General features: G+C 25.7%; 5 protein-coding genes across 12 annotated transcripts; 3 read left to right on the top strand and 2 right to left on the bottom strand.

The window, feature by feature from the left end:
- Positions 1-507: 507 nt before the first annotated feature.
- On the top strand, positions 508-5,778 carry LOC126922167 (protein phosphatase inhibitor 2-like). 2 transcript variants are annotated; one of them, XM_050734499.1, is made up of 4 exons: positions 508-828; positions 1,402-1,572; positions 5,000-5,079; positions 5,352-5,778. In XM_050734499.1, exons 1-4 carry the CDS (start codon positions 749-751, stop codon positions 5,591-5,593), a joined length of 573 nt encoding a protein of 190 aa, XP_050590456.1. In that variant the 5' UTR covers positions 508-748; the 3' UTR covers positions 5,594-5,778. The 2 variants fall into 2 exon arrangements, with proteins under 2 accessions (XP_050590456.1, XP_050590457.1); XM_050734500.1 differs by lacking the exon at positions 508-828 and adding an exon at positions 835-990.
- Positions 5,779-9,382: 3,604 nt separating this feature from the next.
- Positions 9,383-14,095, top strand: LOC126922165 (charged multivesicular body protein 1b). Of its 5 annotated transcripts, XR_007712661.1 has the most exons (6): positions 9,383-9,925; positions 10,434-10,754; positions 10,950-11,094; positions 11,173-11,316; positions 11,389-11,440; positions 11,515-14,095. XR_007712661.1 is itself a non-coding variant. In XM_050734498.1 (5 exons), exons 1-4 carry the CDS (start codon positions 9,904-9,906, stop codon positions 11,282-11,284), a joined length of 600 nt encoding a protein of 199 aa, XP_050590455.1. In that variant the 5' UTR covers positions 9,383-9,903; the 3' UTR covers positions 11,285-11,316; positions 11,515-14,095. The 5 variants fall into 5 exon arrangements, 3 of the variants coding, with proteins under 3 accessions (XP_050590455.1, XP_050590454.1, XP_050590453.1); XM_050734498.1 differs by lacking the exon at positions 11,389-11,440; XM_050734497.1 differs by having other exon boundaries at positions 11,389-14,095.
- Positions 13,353-17,451, bottom strand: LOC126922172 (uncharacterized). Its single transcript, XM_050734510.1, has 12 exons — positions 16,595-17,451; positions 16,297-16,424; positions 15,832-16,016; positions 15,610-15,686; positions 15,264-15,436; positions 15,119-15,198; positions 14,767-15,006; positions 14,477-14,678; positions 14,106-14,358; positions 13,961-14,023; positions 13,716-13,861; positions 13,353-13,595 (listed from the first exon to the last, which is right to left on the bottom strand). Exons 1-12 carry the CDS (start codon positions 16,735-16,737, stop codon positions 13,477-13,479), a joined length of 1,809 nt encoding a protein of 602 aa, XP_050590467.1. The 5' UTR covers positions 16,738-17,451; the 3' UTR covers positions 13,353-13,476.
- Positions 17,452-17,571: 120 nt separating this feature from the next.
- LOC126922153 (IST1 homolog) lies at positions 17,572-20,279 on the top strand. Of its 2 annotated transcripts, none has more exons than XM_050734467.1 (6): positions 17,572-18,084; positions 18,277-18,553; positions 18,643-18,798; positions 18,865-18,996; positions 19,064-19,117; positions 19,791-20,279. In XM_050734467.1, exons 1-6 carry the CDS (start codon positions 17,816-17,818, stop codon positions 19,911-19,913), a joined length of 1,011 nt encoding a protein of 336 aa, XP_050590424.1. In that variant the 5' UTR covers positions 17,572-17,815; the 3' UTR covers positions 19,914-20,279. The 2 variants fall into 2 exon arrangements, with proteins under 2 accessions (XP_050590424.1, XP_050590423.1); XM_050734466.1 differs by having other exon boundaries at positions 19,734-20,279.
- Positions 20,280-20,746: 467 nt separating this feature from the next.
- LOC126922162 (general odorant-binding protein 71) lies at positions 20,747-22,784 on the bottom strand. Of its 2 annotated transcripts, none has more exons than XM_050734491.1 (6): positions 22,568-22,784; positions 21,942-22,180; positions 21,405-21,621; positions 21,276-21,311; positions 20,999-21,190; positions 20,747-20,905 (listed from the first exon to the last, which is right to left on the bottom strand). In XM_050734491.1, the coding sequence occupies exons 1-6, from the start codon at positions 22,628-22,630 to the stop codon at positions 20,882-20,884; spliced, it is 771 nt and encodes a 256-aa protein (XP_050590448.1). In that variant the 5' UTR covers positions 22,631-22,784; the 3' UTR covers positions 20,747-20,881. The 2 variants fall into 2 exon arrangements, with proteins under 2 accessions (XP_050590448.1, XP_050590449.1); XM_050734492.1 differs by having other exon boundaries at positions 21,405-21,609.
- Between the last annotated feature and the right edge of the window lie 2 nt (positions 22,785-22,786).

Raw genomic sequence — 22,786 nt, 5'->3', positions numbered from 1 at the left:
AAACAGATAATTATACATCGTATAAGTAATTTAAAATGTCAAATATGTACTTAACATAATTTAAATATAAAAAACGTTATATTCTGTAATTTAATATTTAATATGTATTTAATTTTATATGTACTTAATACTTGATGTTTATAATTTAATATGTCGTTTTGTCTAAATAGTAATTCGTTTAGAGTTTATAGAATTAAACAAAGTTTTATTCATAGATTGTGTACACGGTAATAATAATATTATTATAGTGCACATAAGTAAAATTATAAAAAAATAATAAGGCAGAATTATTTAACAAAGGTATACGTAGAAAAATTCTCATTTTATCATAGTTAATCGAAACCTCGATTTAATGCTCCGTTATGTAAAATCTGTTATACTATCATAAACTTTTAATTTCATTAACGGCTTATTACATAATAGGGAGCTATAACTTCACTTACAAAAAATAGATTTCGATGCTTCAGTAATTTAATTCGAAAATGACCGTGGTACTACGGAATATGTATATACATATATACTACGTAATACACCCTGCCCTGTATAAGGTTTTGTGTAACATGGCACCAATCAGAGCTCGTGATTTTTCCATTTAAAACTGAAAATTGTTAAGGTGGTAATTTGTCGTCGTCAATAAACGACTGTCCAATTACTTCTAATTCGAGTGGAAACATTCTGAAGAAAATTTGACTTTACAAAGATTCGTCATGTTTTATAATTATCAAATGTGAATCAATCTCTTTTCAAAATGGCAGAAAATCTTTCGAAACGGCCTCCTAAGGGAATTTTAAAATCATCTAGCAGCTTCGATAATCCAGATATACCCAGGTATAAATGATTTTTTAGATTTATTTCTTTCATATTGAAGCTATGGTTTCATTTATACATACATATATAAACGAGTAACTTTAAAGTGAATACGTTTTTATAACTAAAAATTATATGAGAGAGAGAAAGAGAGATGATGACAGAGTTAACTTGTGTTTTAAGGTTAGTTTAATTTAAATCATTCTTATATTTTTCTTTTTCTTTTTCATTTAATTACTTATATTTTATTTTTATTTTATTAGAGCATTGTCATAATTGTAAATTAATTACTGTCTTTCTTAATCCATTTAACTTCGTTTAAAGTTGTTACAGACTGTGATAGTTAAGTAAATTTTATACGTAAAAAATTTTAATTGTAATTTATCTATTGAACCATATTAATAAATATATCGTTTTTTATTATAATCTTACAACATAATTTTTTGAATTTGTAGGTCATAATCAGCGTTTTATCAAATACTGTTGGGAAATTGATAGTATTTTATATTAATTTTACATTTTGCTTGTCCCATAATTTAAAATAGTAAATATTAATGATAAATCTTTAATAATGTATGACAATTTTTATTACAGACCAAGCAAAGAAACAAAATGGGATGAAATGAATATAATTGCAACATTACACCCAGCAGAAAAAGATTATGGTCATATGAAGATTGATGAACCAAAAACCCCATACAACTATGAAGGCCTGCAAGCTGAATTTCAATTTGATCAATTAGATTCTACTGCAGTTGCTACCAAGTAAGTATTTATATTAATTCATTAGAAATAAATATTTTATTCTATATTTCTAGTTATTTTCATAAATATCTTCTGCATTGTACACATTACTACATATCGCAAAAAAAAAAAAAAAAGAAAAGAAAAGAAAAGGAATTTGGTAGCTTTCTATAAACTTCAATTACAAGAAGTGTATAATTTTGTAATATACAAAATATGTATAATTTTTCAAGAACATCAATAGTAACTAAACTTATAGTTACATTCATGTTAATACTAACTAGAATATTAACTACTTCTCATAAATAATAAATATGTCTGTAATATTCGTTTTATATTATTTTATTTAATAAAAATAATATAATTACACACATTCTTATTTCACAATATATATAATACAAAAGTGCATAGTGTCTTCCAAAATAATGTAGATAGAAAAAAAATATTATTTGAAATAGATTTTTAATTAATTTATGTGATACACAAATGTAATTGATAGTGCGATATTCTATAACTTGTAATCTTACTTTAAGGGAATTAATGGCATTAAAATAAGATATACATATTGCTTAAAAAATCAATGAATGAATTAACAAATTAAAATTAATGTTTATATTTTGTTATTTTACTATCGATCAATTTATTGTAATGAGTTTCTAATTATTAATTTTCTTTCTTTCTCTATGTTTGTAAGGAGCATATTATTTAAAAAATCATTTGAAAATTAATTTTATTAATATTATAATCTAAACTGATTGTTATTTATAATTTTCTCTTTCTGGAAGGATACATTATGCTCAGATCTTAATATAAAATATTATCTTCCTTTTATTCATTTAAAATTTTTCAATCAGTCTAATTTATGGTATCTGTTTAGAGTTTTATACCAGGATTGGCTTAAATGGAAACTATCAAATTTAAATTATGCTACTATTCTGTACTAAGTAGCAACATCACCATGTAGAGTATAGCATTGTTACATACATAATGCTCAAGTGTTGGTGTTGGAATTGAATATTAAGAATAGAATGAATGTATGCAAATGTATGTAGAAATTTCATGTTGATTTATTCTTTTTATTGGAATAAATCTTCATTGGTAAGTTTCAGTGCTCTTCAAAATGTACATTTGCTGTTTTTGCTCCTCAGAGTTGTATTCCTTTATTATTTTCAGTAATTCTACACAAAAAGAGGTTCTTGTGTGGAAAATTGCTTGAATTCTTCAGAAATATATTATTTAAATTTCCAAAATTTGAATAAACAGGAACAATTTTTAAGATGGTTCACATATTTACAAATACTATGATCAAACAGTTTTAATCGAATATACATGCACCAAGAAACATACAAAGTGTTTCAAAAGGTATGTAACATCCCGAAGTCGAAAATTACATGACATATAGTTATAATTTTTTAAACATTATTAATTGTCAAAATTGAATGCATTTAAAATAAAATATTTTTACAAAACATTTTTTCATACATTTTTGGGGCATACATTTTTCAAATTTACATAAGCTAAATTTTTAAACGTTTTAATAATAAAGAAAATAAAACCAATCTCTTATGTTAATGTATTGTAGAATAATACTGAATTAACACAACCTGAGAAATCAAATAAAAGTCTATATAATATGCATGTTGATAATGAAAAACCAATATCCAATAAATATATGAAACTTAAGATAACTACAATAAATATATATTTTTAGAAGAATTTAAAAAATTATTATACATGTTATTGTTTAAAATCAAAATTTCCAATTAAGCATCCAATTTTTACAATGAATAATATAAAAAGTTTCTACAAATACATTATACAAAAATTCTGTAACTTAACTAATACGTACAGTGGTCTCTGTTATTTTAAGGTGTTACACATCTTTCAAAAGTCTCCTTTACGTTTATACTTTTTTCAGAAAAGTAATTCTACTGTGTGAAATTTGAACACTTGAATGGAGTTGACATGCACTACAAGAAAAGAAGGAAAAATAGTTAAGTAGCATTAGAGTTTGAAGCATTATGGTAGCATTTTGAAGTACCAAAGAAATTCATTCATACACACATGCACATACAGAAAATCTTTTTACATATATTAGATTGTTAATCTCACTGTCGAAAATGAATTCTTACCTGGTAAGATATAATAGGATAAATTAATTTCTTTATTTATTTATTGCTATGTATTAAAATATTCTATGTATTATAAACTTTTATAACAACTTATTTACTTGTTGCATTCATTCATTTCACGAAATCTCCATTCATAATTTCAAAAGATAGTTTATATTGATACGACTATTATGCCTTACCATATAAAGATAAATGAAAATCTCTACAAAAGTAACAGTATTTTTTCTATAAAGTATTTAGAAATTTTTGATCATATAAATGCATGTAATACTGAACTCCACACAAAATTTTGTTTAACAATATACCTTTATTACCTATTTAATATAGCAAAACAGTAAGTAATAAAAAATAATTTCTGTGTAGACAACTACTGACTGTGACATGAAAATCAAGATATAATGAAATAATAAATTTGAAATTCATTTCTCCTAATCTTACCAAATTTGTATTATAATTTATTTATATTTAATTCATTTCAGTTATAATATATTTATATTAACATAAATTTAATTTTATATCATTTTTTATTAAGGAACGTTTAACAGTATTACAATATTATTTTAATAATTATTTTTGTAATAGTATTAAGCATCATAAAAAAAGTTGCATACGATATATAATTAATAATATACACATAATTTTGCTAATGAATACTTAAATGAAAATGTAACCATATGTCATACAAGTAGTACAGATCAGCTACCTTTATAACCAATTACATCTTTACTTCGGAATGTTACATACTAAAAGCAAATTACATAAAAATACATGCTTGAACTACATTCAATAAGAAAGTATTTTACATTAAGTATAAATATGGGGTTGTAAAATGCCTATGATTTAATCAAAATGATTGTCTTTGGAAAGATTCAAATGAAGTAATTACAGACTACATTACAAAGATAAATTAGGATTTAAGGTATTGTTATAAAAATGTATGTAATAAGAAGGAAACGATTCATACGTTATAATATTTAAATGTATTATATATACTTTTTTATTTTGGGAACCCTACGTAAAATATTAAGGTACTTTTGTGAATAATTATTCCATTTATTTGCTTTATTTCTTATTTTTATTACAATTAGTAGTATTAGTAGTTATATGTTTTGCACTTGTATATTCTTCAATTGTACTTGAAAATATCAACAACAATTAAATACATTTTATATTTTATATTTTCACAAATTTGGTTTTCCTAAATATTTTATTTCATTAATAATTATAGGTTTGAACAATCTAAACACTAAAAGTTCATAAATTTTGCATTTCTTTTCATTTCAAATTGTAAAGAATTTTCTTTCTCATATTTACAGATTGGCAGAAGGCAGTAAACCAAAAATATTTGAAGAATCAAGTGAAGATGAAGATGAAAAAGAAACCGTTGAAGAAAGAGGTAAGGAATTATAAACCTTTTCATAGAGATATATATTTTAATTATATTTGCATAAATATAATATATACCAATATATATGCCTTATAGTTGATTATAAATATCTTTCATTGAAATGATTTTTATTTTACTGTTATTATTATTAAAATTATAATTCTAAATATCCTATTAAAAAGTAATTAATTTTAATCAATTGAGGAGGAATGAAAAAGATTATTATCAAAATGTGATATTGAGTAACAAAAAAAATATCAATGTATATGGAAAAATTTTAGAAAAACGTAAAGCATTTGAAGCAAAGAGAAAGCGTCATTATCAAGAATGGCAAGTAGTTCAAATGGCACGAAAACAATTACTTGAACAAGATGAAGATGAAGATGAGGAGGACAATGAAGAAAATGAAGAGCATGAAGAAGACATAGAAAAAGATGACAATAATTCTCTTCATCCTGAAGAACATGATTTTGATCTTAAATTCAAGTGCATGCCATCTTGCAATATAACAAAAGGAAAGTGATATGGCGATGGACATTAATAAATAATATTATAAATTACTTCATTAGAATTTAGAGTTCAATTCTCTGAAAATTTTAGTTCATGTTAAATTTATTTACTATTATACAACTGACAAATGCAATAAATTACAATGTCCGTTTTACATGAGTTAAATGATTAAGTTAATAAATTTTTGTAATTGACCAATTTACTATTTTTCAATAACTGACTTATACATTAATCAGTGTAATTAATTACACAACGAATGTATAGTGAATTTATAAGTAATTAATTGCGTAATTGAAAGCACATATTAATAAATAATTAATAATTACATAAATATTTAATTTAATTACTTATTTTCAGCAATTTAATTATTGGCTATTCATTTATTATTTATTGAATTCAAGCTAGTACTTAGTTCTGTAATTGTACAGAATGATAGACATTCTTAATTCAAAAATGAAACTACAAATTTCTTTTGTTTATAAGAAAATCACAGTAATTTTCTAACTTTTATTGGTGCTGTGGTAAAAATGTAATTTGATTACTTTACTAATTACTTTACTAATATATAAACAGTAATTACTGGATACTGATATTTTAATGCATAAGTTGTAATTTATTTTCACGTAAATTCTTCTATTACATATTAAGTTTTCTTGCAAGGATTAAATGATTATTTATGTCATTTTATAATATCTGTTTGCTATGTAGAAAACCACTAATATTATATTATTTTCTTAATAATTAAATAATTAATTTTTCAACAGAATATTTAACATACTTCGATTAAGATTTATATTTATAAACTTGAGCAATACTTTAGTTTTTTTTTACATGAATTATAGGCTAATGATTTTTTGAATGCTCTAATTAATCACATTGCTTATTGAAATAGTTAATCAGTGATGTACATTTATAAAATTATTATTAAAGCGCTTATTAAATGTTTTATAAGATCCTAAGCAATTAGGAAATGAGTAATTCTTAAAGAATGAATTCTTTTACATAATTAGTAATGCGCATAAAAGATGGAAAAAATTCCTGAACACAAGATATTATTACAGATACACTCATACTAATTTATTATATTAAATTTATAATAGATTTCTCCATTTCATGCATTAAGAATTTCTCATTTTCTAGTTATATATTACAGTTTACAAAATATTCTTAAAACAGGGTGTTCTGTAAGGTATGTGAGATGAGTAAAAGATTCTGAAATTAGAATCTTATTTTAGACATTTTTACATTGATATTATCTTTGTTCGCATAGTAATACATATCATTTAGATATATTAGTTCCTTTTATTTCTTTCACGATAATTAAATTTAACTTATGCATACTAAATATTAAGAAAAAGAAGTTACTTTTATAAATAAATGCAAAATTTTTGTACTAACATTAATATATTATTAAAAATTGCTGAATATTAATTTAATAAAACTGTATTTTGTCTATTAATAATAAAGTTTAACATTTTATTAATTTTTGCATTTCCTTTTTTAATATAAGCTCAATTAGTAAGATATATGTGTATAATATAATCAATGTGAATTTGTCTAAATATGAAACTGTGTAAATCTTTCATTTGTAAAATTATATCTCCTTACATGTTTTATTTAAAATATAATATATTCCTTGTCATAAACATCTCAAGCCCTTTGATCTTGTTACTAAAAAATTGATATTATCTTTAAAACTAATTTATTATTTTATTACAAATTAAGATTTATATTAGTTTTCTATTCTTATTATAATACGGTGCAAACAACCAAGGCTTTATAAATTTGAAATTCTTTATATGTGAAGTATTATATTATACTTCGAGATGGAACATTATTATTTATGTATATACATATATATCATAATACAACAGTTTATGGCAAGAGAGATTATTATCTAGACAATCGAACTTATTTTTCGTTCAGAAATACTTCCTATGACGTGTAACAGGTATTTTTGTAGATTACAGTAGGATTCTTATACAAATTAGTTTTAGAAAAATAAATTTTCGTCTGACGGTTATCGTTTCAGAATGTACTTTACATTGTAAATATGTGTATTAACAACGAATTCAGTGTATTCAGATTTAAAATGTAGAACGCAATAAAACCGTGAATCGGATACTAAATCAAATATTTTTCAGTAACTGATTATGAATATTATATATAGATTCAAATAATTGAATACCTGAAATAAAATTTTGAAATAAACAAATTCGCTATCAATGCAAATTTAAATTCATAACTGAAAATATGCATAAATTAGCATCATTTATATATAAGTTTAGAATAAAGTATGTTTTAATATATAATAATATATGCAGACATGTAACTATGTCATAAAACTTCAATAGACTTATAAAAAATATAAGTAACAGGATAAGTGTTTGATTCTCAGTTTTGTTGCATTACTATAAACAAGCTACTACGCTTAACTTAAATAGAATACTCAAATTTGCAGCTTTAAAGATAGATTAAGGTAGAAAAGAATAGAGCGTAATGGACAAATAGACCAAGAATGAAGATAGATGATTATTTTATTTTGTTTCTAAAACATAAAGAAACAATATAATGTAACGTAGAAAGCCATCCAATTATTGCAATTTATGTGCAATGAAAAAGAAAAAAAAAATATATATATATATATACACGCGCGCGCGCGCGCGTACACACACACACACACATACTATATCATTCTTATAGAAGATTAATATTTCTTTAGATATTTGATGTTTACAAAAAAAATGTTTCATATATTACATAAATAGTTAATCAATCATATTTGAAATATTAATGTAATGTCTAAATCATAACATACTTTAGTATAATAAATATAGAATTTTCATGTAAATTATTTTTGTCTTCTAGTAAGTTTTTAGACATTTTTTAGCACATATTTTATTTCTTTAAAAGCGTTTCTCATCATTATTACTAGCACTTATTTCATACACATTGCAAACATTTTATATTTAAAAATTATGTGAATATATTTATATATGAAACAATTTGCAATTTTCATAATTTAATAACATAAAAAATAGAAAGTATTATTCCCCAAATTTGAGATATATTTTGGAAGATGGAAACATATGGCGTCTTTTCATTAATTTGACCATAATTTTTCATTTTGTTTTAAAGAAAATCTTTTAAATTAATTTCAAATTGTTTCGTTATAAAACACATCCCATTAATTCATACTACTGATAAATATACAAAATGTGTACAATTACAACCTATTAAACTTTTTATATAAAAGCACAATATAATTATTTGCTTTTCATTAAAATCCTATTATATTTCAAGAATGAATTATTCTAAGTTTACTAAATGTATATCCAGTATGATGTTATACATACATTACAAATTTAATAAAAACAAGTTTCGCAAATATAATATGAACATTTTCTTATTATTTATTAAAACCAATAATTAATTATTGAAACCTATTCATTTATTTTTCATATTATTTCATTTGTGATTAGTACTTATGTATTTACTACAATACTTGATCTGCACTGAAAGAGAATAATAAACTAAACTAAATTAAACTAGTTGATCTGTAGTCTCATGTGGGAAATAATAATAATATAATATCATATAAATATATGATAAACATATTACTTTCTATCTAACGAGTCAGTCAGTTAAGTTAGGAAAGATAAACACATGACATGAGCAATGAACGCAATTAAGTCTACAGGCAAATCATAGAATAGGAACGTAGACATAATTGGTCACGTGATACTCCAGCTATTCGCCGGTAAGTAGTCGATAGTCACTAATGAATTTGATACATTTGATACAGTTGAATAAGTTACCGTCATTATTATATTTTTCAAGATTATGTGACAAAATATCATATACGATATCTATATTATAATTCATCTATGATTTTATCTGATTGTGTTACCAAAGAGGAAATTTCCTTTCTGATATTATATAGTCAATGAGCGTTTAAGACATTCTCAGTTGGTGTAGCAGTTTATATTCTAAAAAATATATTCTACTTTTCCATCTATGAGAATATATTTTTCATTTATGTCATCTATCAAATGAATAGTAATAATTAATCATACAGTAATCTTTTTACTTAGATATCTACCAGAATAATCAAAATTAATCATCGTTAGAGTACCAATACCTGTTAAATATTAATATTTATCATGTCAGGTAAATTCAAATTTGAATGACAGTTGATTTCATTAAATAGCAACGCATATTGTCACTTGTTATATCTTTGCTGACAAAAGCAAAGTAGTTCTATTGTTTGTACCTATCGTTTATTTTTAAATTCTCATCAAAACGGGGGCTGAACAGTCAATTATGTCCGTCTCCCAGATGGAAAGTATCCTTTTATTAAAATTTTTCAGTTTTTACATATTTTTTCAAATTGTCGGTTTCAAGTGTTCTTTATTAATTTTATTCAGATGAATGTTTTTTTTTACTGAATTATGTTTGCTACTAATCTCTATTTCTATAAAATTCTTATTAATTCTTCAATTATATTTAAATTATCAAAAATTGTTTCATACTGATTTTGTATCTAAGACATTCTAAAAGAACTTTCAAATATTTTAGGTTTTCTTTTTATTTTATTAATTAACGATTTCATTTCTATATAACACGTTATAATATACATTATAATATAATATACGTTTTAAAAGCAAATTACAATGATCTGTACATAATTTTAACGGATGTTACAGGATTTTGTTTAAAATGAAATTATATTTTTAAGGTTATGTGGTAATTTTTCTCATATATGTTATGTTTTGTAGTGTTTACATTTAAGGAAATTTTATTAACAATGTATTTGAATGAAGACAAAAGTATTTTTCTAAATTAATATTAAGGAAATTTATTCAATCTCAAATTTGCTGTGAAGGAATTAGAGAGAAATTCCAAGAAATGCGAAAAAGAAGAAAAGGTGGAAAAGGCAAAAATAAAAAAAGCCATTCAAAAAGGTAATATGGAGGGTGCACGAATTCATGCAGAAAATGCAATTCGCCAACGTAACCAGGCACTTAATTATTTACGGATGAGTGCAAGAGTTGATGCAGTAGCTAGCAGAGTACAAACTGCTTTGACTACACGCAAAGTTACTCAGTCAATGGCTGGAGTAGTTAAAGCTATGGATGCAGCAATGAAATCAATGAATTTAGAAAAAATTTCAGGTAAATATTTATATTTATATGTATATGTTGTTGTGTAATATGTGTATACTATTATGAAATATACATATTATGTATATTTCAGAATTTAATTTTTTACCATGATTTTATATGATATCTGAAAAATAATGAATAAATCATAAATTTCTAATGAGACTGTGTATGAATGTTTGTAATGTATTATAACTTTAATCTTAGGTCTTATGGATAAGTTTGAAAGTCAGTTTGAAGATTTGGATGTACAAAGTTCATACATGGAGAATGCTATGTCTCAAACTACAACAACAAATGTTCCACAGAATGATGTTGATTCTTTATTACAACAAGTTGCAGACGAAGCTGGGTAACTACTTTCCTTAGAGTTATTTTATACAATATTATGTAATCCTATAATATAAATTTATTGTATAATCTTTTTCAGTTTGGAGTTGAATATGGAATTGCCATCTGGACAGTTAGGTAGTATAGGTACCTCTACTATCAGTCAAGAACAAGATGAACTTACACAACGGTTAGCAAGACTTCGTGAATAGTAATACAGATGTAAAATCTAGTTACATCACAGGTACATAATGAGAAAGATATATCTTTATCTGCTATAATTTGCATTAACTTATTAACCTTTTGACTGCCATAGAAGAGTTTAATGGAAATGATCACCGTATACTATTCTTGTCTATAATTGCTTGGTAATTACATACTAGATATTATAAGCGCCTACAATTGCACATATTTAAATTTCAATTTCTTTTTTGTTTTCTAGCCATATACAGAGACTGGTTTATTTTGCAACGGTTGGTGTACAAAGGGTTAAAAGAAAACGTATAAAAACATTTTTTTTATGTACACTCCATGATCTTAAACCTTTTTCTTAAATCTTATTCATTTATTTCGAGTAAAATTATGTAGTAATAATATAAAAAGCTAAAATCTCCCACCATCATTAGGTTTCTCAGTTATTTGTATAAGACAAACATATATTGTTCAGTAACTGTACATATTTATTTAAAATTGCAGAATTTCATTAAACCAATTGAAAAATATTATAATAATTAAGTAATTGAGAAATAATTGAGAAATATTATAGCTTAAAATGATTTCAAAATTATAGCAGTATATAAATATATTTATAGCCAATGGGATTATACAGAGTGTTCTATTTGAAGTTACGCATGCAATTATTTCCCAAACTATAGTTCGTTTTAAAAAATATTTCAAATGGAACTTACCCTGTCCTGGGAAGAAGGGCGGTATCTTATGGTGATCACAAACCTTCTCTAAGTGGACATGCTTCAGAGATTTCAAGGTGATCTTTATTTTTCTTTTTTATACAGAACTATATGTTTTCATTTGGGTAGGCATGTAACCCTTTCCGGGATGAATTTATCGAACTATAATATATTGGTGTTTGAAACATACTGTTGTTGACTGTCCAGAATTTGTTTCTTATGTATTCAAAAGGATGACTTTTGTAGTCAGTACAATTATTTACTTTATTCCTATATGATAGCTGCACCTTCTCGAAAGTGACAGAACTAATTCTTCCAAATTCCTCACATTCTTCCAAAATTATAGAGGCATATCGGCAATCTTATTGCGAAATTATTGCGAATTTATTATTGCGTATAATGAACCATCGTAAATTAAATCGTTACCGGAGGAAAGCACACGTAATACTATTTGCAATAATATTGATTCCTTTGAAGCAACTGTCATACAAACTGAGGATATCTGCCTAGTAGCAAATTATAGTTATTAATAAGGAAAAACAAATACGAATAACGATAAATCGCATCATTTGTGTAATTTCGATTCATGTTTACATCTGAATCGACGCAATACTTCAGTAAGTCAAATCCTGAGAACGTTCAAAGAAAGTAAGTTTTTGAAAGGCAATGAATGACCTTCAAGTACCAACATATTATGAGTCGATGAATTCGTCACGAAATCAACTACACGCTTCCTTAAATAAAAAAATACAGTTCCGTATAAAAAAACAAAGATCTCCTTAAAATCTCAGAAACACGCCACACCTAGAGAAGATTTGTGATCATCATAAGATATCCCTTATGAAATAAGGTAAGTTTTATTTGAAATATTTTTTGAAACGAGCTATAGTATGGAAATTAATCGCAAACTCCACCTGGAACACCTTATATATCTTTCTTATCTCTGTAACAAGTACCTATAAATAATGGACACGTTAAAATGTTCAACAACAAATTGCTTGAATAAAAAGATTTTACTTGCTATATATTCATGGATAAAATAAGCTTTTAATATAATCAAAGCTCATTTGTTATATTATAAGATTAGATTTCTGTAGAATAAAAAGAAAGCACTATTAATTGTTATTAATAATTATTAATAATTATTGATAATAACTATTAATATAATTAATTTTGCACAATATTGTAAACATAGCAGGTACTACTTTCTATGATATGAGAAGGAATATACTTTTATATAAAGACAATTTATCAAAGGAAAGCTTTATTACTGCAATGTTATTTATGTTGTAAACATACTGTATGACAGAAGAATTCAAGTAGATTGATTGTACTTTAAAAACAATTTGTAGCAATAAATGCTTGTATTATATGTGCATCATATATTAAATAATATGATACACAGTTTATTATATATTTGTTTGATAAAAATAAATTTGTATAATAAATATTTTAATAAGTAGTATATTTTTATATGGTTAATTATGAAGAGTTAATCATGATGCTGCAGCAGTGCTGTTACCACTTTCTGAGGTATAATAAGGGTATTTCTGTATCCAAATTGTATCAAAAGGTTCAGCCTGTTTCAGAATTATCTTTTTCTTTGCATGGAGTTCTAAATATTTGAAATATATATCAATCATCATTGAGAATCTTCTGTACGGTCAAATTTAAGTGAAGACATAACAATAGAAAGTAAGAGATAATAAAATTATATTAATTAATTTAAATTTACCTAAACAGTGTGCAAAGGTGGATGCAGCATCAAATTTATTACAACTCTCTGGTGAAATTACATCATGAAATTTTATGAATGTCCTTTCACTCCAATGAGTTTCCATTAATGCTAACAACTCTTTTTTGATTAAATGTGTCTTTGAACTACAACAAGAAAAATATTTTTATGAAATGTTCAATTAACTGTTGGTAATATGTATTAGATTCATATATTTGTAACAGTATGAAGCAAAAATAACTGACACGGAGGAAGAACTGGATTTTGCATTTCTCCCATCAGATGATTTTTCTGTTATTGTCCTTTCTCTAAAAAATTTAGAAACGTATATTGTATATAATATATAGCAAAATTAAACGTTTACACTAACTAAATAATAATCAACTCTACCCAATTTTTTCTTCAAAACCTGTAATTTCAGGCAGTTCAATTAGAGGTTCTTCAAACTCCTTTGTTTCTTTTCTTTGCTCATCTGGAGGCTCTTCTTCTTCCCCTGCTACGAGATTTTCTGTTTGGAGGATTTTTTCTAATGTTTTAGATTGATAAGTAATTTCAGGTGCAGTAAACATAAGCTTTCTTGATGATAATTCATCAGTTTGATCCGGTAGTCTACTTAAAGCGCCCACACGAATAGTTTCTCCAGCTATAAAATTAAAATTGTATTTATTTATTACTTTCTTTTTTTATTATTTACTTTGTTTATTTTTTACTTTGACGTTCGTTTATCTCTTCACTATTTTATCGAAATAAAAGTTATTTACCTGTTGTCTGTTCAATTTCAAAATCAAGAACATCTTGAAAATCATTTTGAACCGTTTGTGCCAATGGTTTCGTAAGACAACTACTGAACAATTTATTTAATGTTTCTCCCCACAATTTATTGGAAATTTTCATTGATGGTTGTCTTAGATATTCAGTTCCTCGTAGTAAAATAGACGTAGACCTTTCTCTCCAAAGAGGTCTCTAAGAAATGAATAAAAATAAACATGTTTATAAACAATTGAATCGTATATTCAGTCAATGATTAAATTACACCAATTAAACAACTCACTGTATGAACTGAAACATTCCTGATATATTTTCGCATGACGCTACCAGACAGTTGAGTTCGTTCATCGAAACATTTTCTTGTCTTTTTTGGTTTTACTACTTCGATTAATTCTATATTTTCAAGAACTGATAAACCTTGCTGTAATCGAAACGGTAATTCAGGTGCAGATGGAGGTTCGTCTATCAGTGGTGGTAGTGGTTCTATTGGAAGCGGAGGTGGTAAATTTTCTACAGGACTTATCTATAAATAGAAATTCTCCTATAAAATTTATATTACGTAGTTCGGAAAGGCAATAAAAAAGTTATACAATTTAGTTACACAAAAAGTGGTATGAAAAAATTACACAACGTACCTTGCTTCTTTTCGCAGGAATTTCTGTTGGAGATATTAAAGTTCTTTTCCTAGAAGTCGCAGGCTTTTTAACATCCGAGCCTAAAAAATCATATTTGTAAAAAGGACTAACTTATCTATAAATAAAAATACAATAATTAATGCACCTCTAGGAACGACAAAGGATTTGTGTTGATCATTTTCAGCGGATGTTACTCGTGTTTTTCTTTCAGTTTCAATTGTCTCAATCTCAAATCTGTTAACATCAATAAAAGGAACTTGCACCGATTTCTCATGAATTTCTGTCGATTGATCCCAAGGAAATCTTCGTATTTCGTTTCTAAATAATGGATAGCAATAATTTTATAAATATCAAGAATATGTACTTATTGTTCTATTCCATTGTATTCTAATAATTTTAATAATTTTAAACGAATCATATTTAAAATTATTAGAATTTAAAGTATTAGGATCAGAAAGTATAAAATTACTTTAAAAATACTTAAAACTAACAAGGATAGCTCTGGTCCGGCTAAGTATTGTTCCATATCGTGTTCGGATAGTATCCCGAAATTCATTTCATCTTGCATCTACATTTGAACAATGTAATGTTATAAATTTAAATAACGCGATATAAATCATATATAACATAACAGCACAAAATAGAATTTTATTATCATAAATAATCTGCGTTGGACTTGTCCTTTTTTTCTTTTTTAATAACTATTTTTTTACCAAACGTCCTATAACGGAAGTATATGGTTCTTCTGTAATTAAATGCGAATTTGATGGAATTTCTAAATTCCGGAACACATCTTCCATAGGAGGAACATCCGGTAATTCTAACGCCATTACCGCGTTAAATTCTTCATGCCTACGAAAAGATATTTGAAATATTTTCGCGTTTATTAATATTAACGCTTTTCTTATTAACAATTTGCCGAGTTATTAATATTAAAACTAATAAAAAGTACTTTATCAGTAATCAAATCTGAAATTCTAGAATTCCTGAAGAAATTAAGTGCTTCATAAAATTTAAATCTTTACCTTTTTTTGAATAATGTGCACTTCATTGCGAAAATATGATCTACAATAAAAAGGAAAAGACAAAAAGTAATCTTTTTATGTTTTTAAAGATAAAAGATGCTTGTTATATTACTGCGAAAAATATTATAAAATATTAATTTCAAGATTTATGACCTTGAAAGTATTTCGTTTGGTAAAGAAGTATTTTCGCAGCACCGTACATTAATTGTGAAGAAAGATAGAGACTAAATCTGCCATAATTTCTCCCATTCCTCATTTCAATCGTTGATAAAATTTCTTCGCTAAAATTGTAATCGTAATCGTATATATAACGTAATTAACTTAATAAATAAGTACAGAAATAATAAAATATCATTGTAACAATAAGACAAAAGAATATCAACAAGAAACTCAAATAAATTAAACAAAATAATTAGTTGAAAGCGATCGTAAGAATAAAAAAGTACTTTACCAAGTAAGGACTATGTTAATCTTCTTAATTAGTATTGGTCTGCAAGTTTCCTTAAACATCTTTTCACTAAAGGTTGCGGCTAACCAGCATTTGGCTAATTTGCCTTTCCTTCTGAGAGAAAGAAGTTCAGTTGAATAAAACATTGGAGAACTGACGAATTGGGATAGAAATTCGGAGGTGGCAATGCGAATCGTCACGGCAACGATTTTTGTTTCTAGAATTTAACGGAAATGTGTATTCTTAAACAATCGATCGATCGATTTTTTGAAGCGCCCTTCATCTAGGAAGTCGAATATCGCGCGTTCAGTTATTATGTATACAGGATGATCCAGTTTTCTCCGACCAAACTTTGTCAGGATATTCTATCGGTGTGATATGAATAAGAAAACACTGTTATATAGGACATTTGAGACTGTACTAAAAAATTATAATAAATGTACGAAATTAACTATTATTCTATTGTCATGATTGAATGGCATAGAACATCGTGACAATGTTTAGCGAAGAAAAGCTGACACACCTTGTACATATCGCGACATATGCATTTATATTTAGAGAATATGTTACATTCGTACGGAACCTCGCGATGAAATGATGTAAGAATATGTAAGAATGAAAGTAACCTTGTAACCTTATAGGGAAAACAATTAATTACATATATTTTAAACTTTATAAACGACAAAATATTTTATTACATTTGAAATAGTATATTTATTGTAATGTAAAATAATACTTATTCATTTATTTAAGAGATTTAATTACTAAAAGATATAACTATTAATAAACAGCTCATCATTGATTTTATGGGATTTATAGCATTAATTGTATATTTAATGTAGGTTGAAATATTTGAAAATAGCGCTTTATTTTACTTTTACGCAAGTATAATAGCGATGGTATGACTCACGAGAATGCGTAATATGTAGATAGATATTCTTTACTTTAAAAGTATTTTATTACCAAATTTGATTTATGTATTACAATATAAGTTTATTTGTTTCGTTACAAATACTTTTACCATTTTATATAAGTTTATTATAAATATTAAAAAAGTCATAATTGAAAATTTTGCAACATATATAACTCATTTCAATCATATATTTAATATGTCTGAGCTGTCACTTTCTATCAGTTCTTGAATAACCTCTACTATACTCCTACGTAGGAGCATGAAAGATTATATCAGTTTTCTTCATTTGTGACAAGAACGATCAAGTAGAGATGTTTTCGAGTGGGCCGAATTATACGAAATTAAAAACGCATCTACGGCTAGCAATTAATCGATTAAAGTTGCTTGAGAAAAAGAAAACCGAACTTGCTCAGAAAGCACGGAAAGAAATAGCTGACTACATCGCTGCAGGTAAAGTTGAAAGAGCAAAAATACGGGTTGAACACATTATTAGAGAAGATTACATGGTTGAAGCAATGGAACTCCTCGAAATGTATTGTGATCTTTTGCTTGCACGTTTCGGACTTATTCAACAAATGAAGTATGTATGTCATTCAAATGATTAAACATTACTTTTCCGATTCTATTTTATTGTTTCAATTTTTAATATTACCTTTATTATATTAAATATCATGAAATTAATAATAAAATAGTCGTCATTCTATTAGCAAAATGTTATAAAAGTCATTAATAACATAATTATTTTTAAATATCATTATATTTATTGTTATAGGAATTTAGATGAAGGTTTAGCAGAAGCTATTTCTACCATAATTTGGGCTGCTCCTAGAATACAAACTGATGTTCAGGAAATGAAAATAATAGCTGATATCTTAATGTCAAAATACGGGAAACAATATACAGAAGCATGTAGGGAAGAAGCAGTACAAACTATATCTGAGAAGTTGAAACATAAAATGAGCGTGCAATCACCATCTAAGCTTCTTGTAGAGAAGTATCTTATAGAGATTGCGAAAAATTATGATGTTGAATACGAACCAGATCCACAGGTAAAAAACTATGAAATGAAACCATTACTGATAATGACAATAATTTTAATTTTATTGTGAGAATGAATATCCTAATTGCAATATCATAGATAATGCAAGAGGGTCAAGATGCTTTATTGATAGATGTTGGAAATAACACAGAAAGAAATAATTTAGACACAGCTTCTGGAGGCTTACCATTGCCAGTTGGATTTATTGGGTTTCCTCAAGCTCCTCTATTACCAAATCCTGCATCCAATCTAATTGTGAGTAATCCCTTTACTATGTAGTTATTTTGTATTTACACTTTTTATTCAAATCACACCTTTCAGAATTCTGAGAAAGGGCCTATAGGATTTGTAACTCCACCAGGATCATTAGAAAGTAAAGATCAAAATGTTCCTTATAATCCAAATAATGTTTTGTACAACATTCCCTTAGATAACTCAAATGGAGATAAACTTGTGAGTGATATAATTTAAATTCTGTAAATTAAATTATTGGATGATTAATGAATTCTTATCTATTAAGGAAAATGATCTGCCTCCAGCATATGCATCATTTCCACCTGATTTAAATAAACAGGTAATTTTAAAACAAAAATAATTAAACTCACTAAATATGTAAATGAAGATTAATAATATTATGAATAGTTAAATATATAAGTATATATTTATTTGTTTTTTGGCTTTATAGCCTGAAAAAAGGATTTGGCTTATATATATCTGACCCCTACTCATTTCCGTATAACTTTTAAAGCACCAACACATCTACTCGTCTGCATCCGTTCATATTCCCATCCCAAACACACATATCCCCTTTTAAATTTAATATTAAAAATCACACACACACACACACACACACACACACACACAAAATGTTTTAAGGTGCTTATCATTAAACTACATAAAATACATTTTCTTTTCCACTTTTCCAACCAATAACGATTTCCCTTTCCAACATTTCTGCCTCTTACTATCCTTATGATTAGCTGTATTAGGTTTATTAATATTTTATTTTTACTTCCAATTTTTCAATTATAGAGCTGTTATCTATTATTATATTTGTTAAAATGATTATTTATTATTATTACTTATTATTATTACTTGAAAACTTAGACATATACGTTTATATATCGTGTATTTTGTATTAATTATTATACATTTTATGTAATACGTTTATTTATGATTTTTTATTACAGTCCGACCAGAAACCAAAACCTCAACCGCGATCGAAAATGCCGATGAATGATTTTCAGCTTCCAGATTTGCCTGCCGTGCCGTCGGAGAATGATTTACCCTCAAATAATCCATCTACTAGCGAAGACATTGATTTTGACGACTTAATGAAGCGCTTTGAAGATTTAAAAAAAAGAAAGTAATTTCTTATTTAAGATATATTACAAATATGTATGTTGTATTACGACAAAAATATAGTGGAGTAGGTATAACTAAAAATAATTCCTATAGTTTAGTTATACAATATTGTAAAATTTAAGTAACTTTGAATACTGCAAAACATAATAGTATTGGCAAAATATTATTTGCAATACATTTGAAGTAGAAAACGGGAAGTTACAAATAGATTTAATTTCGAACGTTACATCAATATCATAAACAGTTTAACACTTTAATCTTCTCAAATAATTGAGATCACCAATTTTAGGTTCTTATATAATATACATTCAACATTTATGAAAGAAAATCATATAAAGAAATGTGTAATATTAAAAACATTCTACAGTGAATTTATTTCGAATATAATTTTCTTTTATCTTTAGAGGAATAGATCACGTTAACGTGATATTATGCAATGCTATGATATTTCATAGATATGAATTACAATATTGCTACAATAAAAATCAATTTTCCAATTTGATAAAAAAAAAATGTTATCATTAATAAAGTACAGTACTGGAACAAACAAAATTTGAAATAGCATTTGTATATATTGTAAAAAGGTGCATGTGTATATATATATATATATATATATATATATATATATAATTACAGTTTATATATTACCAATTATAAGTAAACTTCTTAATTGCTTCAGTTTGAAACGTAAGTATAATAATATAATCTAATATTATTTTCTAAAGATAATATTTTTTCATAATATTATTTCGCAGTATTGTAATTCAAAAAATTATAAGATACTCTTTGTAAAGAAAAGTATATAAAATAATAGTTCAAAAGAATTAGTATTTATAGATATTGTGGTAGAATATTTAGAAATTTTTTTTTTAATACTCCTGCTGTTTTATATGCAAATAAATACACACAAATACAATATTATTGCCACATACGGTATCGTTTTCTTTAAGTAGCTACAATGAAATTACATTTTTTAATTTTCCCAATCTTCACATTTCTGGAACAAGATTAACGTATTTATTTTAAAAAATTATTTTTTACGAAACTGGCGTGGTATTTAATAAAAAGTACAAAAAAGGTTAAAACCTACCTGCTGTCCTTTTTCAGCCAGACACGTCAATAAATTTTGTGAGTATTCACATTTTTCTCGTTTATTCGCTTCAAGGTAACGAAAACATTCGATAATTGATTCTTCAACGAAGTCTTTCAATTCTGGATCTTGAATACTTTGAATCATCAATGGAATTACTAAATCTTTTTCTGGAAATCCTTTTTGATCTACCTATTAATCAGCAAGTAGTAACAATTATTTAAATAACATAATTATTGTTTATTTCTATTCTTAAATCAAATACGATAGTACTTACAGCATTTAATTCATTGAAAAAACATTGTACTATACACTGTAATAAATTAGAATATACATAGAATTATCAGATTAACATAAAATATTGTAGACAATTATAAGGTATTCAACTTAAATTCGTGATGCTTACATCTTGTTGCCGGTCAGTATTATTATTAAAACGTGTGTCCTCGTCATTCATCTCTCCATTATTAAAATCACTTTTCCTACTGCGCGAATCTCTAGAATTCCATGAATCTCGATCGTTGATTTTACGAATATGTTTTATATTTTGAAAATCTTTAACATTTCCCTTAATCGAGCGGTCGGAAGAGTAAGTATTCGTATTACTATTCCTGTCAGAATTTCTGTATCCATGAATAACTTGACTAAGATATATGTGTAGTTGCAATAGAAATATATATATATATATATATGTATATAGAATATACAGGATGTTTAAAAAAATTGACAATATTTATAAAGTGTGACACAGAGCTGCACGCAAAATATATATATATATATATATATATATATATATATATATATTTTTTTTTAATTGACTAAACAAATTTTTGAGTAAATCCCATTTCTTCATTTATTTTTTTATAGACATATGCATTTCTACGGTCCAATAATTAATAATTTTCGCTTATTAAAATGCTCAAAATAATTACACCAGTTTTACCTATATCTTTGATTGTTCGTGGATTGATTATATGAAGGTCCACTGTCATTTTTGTCAAAGAAATTGTTGTCATATACCTCTTCCTCGGAACGAGAATCACTTCCTGAACTTTTGTCTTCCGTAGATGTAGAATCTTCCCCATTACCTGTATTCGAACTGGCATAACGGTTCCTACAAGTTTTCAGCACTTTTTGAAATTGTACGTCTATTTGTTGATTTCCGGAACGACATCTTAAAGACTGAAAATAAATTTGTAACTGTAATTAGATTACGGATATTTATACAAGTATATATTTTGCTTCGAATGAGTGAAATAGTAATCGAATGAGTAAAACTTTGAAAGAAATACATATTTTTTATAGATTGGTTTTATTTATACATTAGTTGGAATAATTTATTATATTTATCTTATATGTACATATTTTTCATAACAGCATTCATGGCGTATGTATATCATACATACCTGCTATTTACTTCCTTATTATCAATATTATAATATTTATAATAATTTAATGATATTAAATATTATTTCTTAAATCGTTTAATTTAAGAAATTTTATACGCTAGGCTTGTATAACAAGTACAACATAATAAAATATATAAATTCGTAATTTTTTAAAACTTACTACTCCCTCACGGAGAAAAAATAGAAGGATACAGCACAAAGTAAACGAAATAAAATTTTTCATGATAGACACTGTCAACGCTCCGCCGTTTTAACTAAACAATTATTGAAACCATGTTCTCTTTCGGTCAAATATATAAACGAAATGAACAGGAAAAAGGTGATGATAATAATTGCGTGTCATTCTATCTTTGAAAAGAATTTGAGTTCAGTGGACGTT

The sequence above is a fragment of the Bombus affinis genome, chromosome 11, assembly GCF_024516045.1.
Source record: "Bombus affinis isolate iyBomAffi1 chromosome 11, iyBomAffi1.2, whole genome shotgun sequence".
In the NCBI taxonomy this organism is placed as follows: Eukaryota; Metazoa; Arthropoda; class Insecta; order Hymenoptera; family Apidae; genus Bombus; species Bombus affinis.
This window is presented reverse-complemented; position numbering and strand designations above follow the sequence as displayed.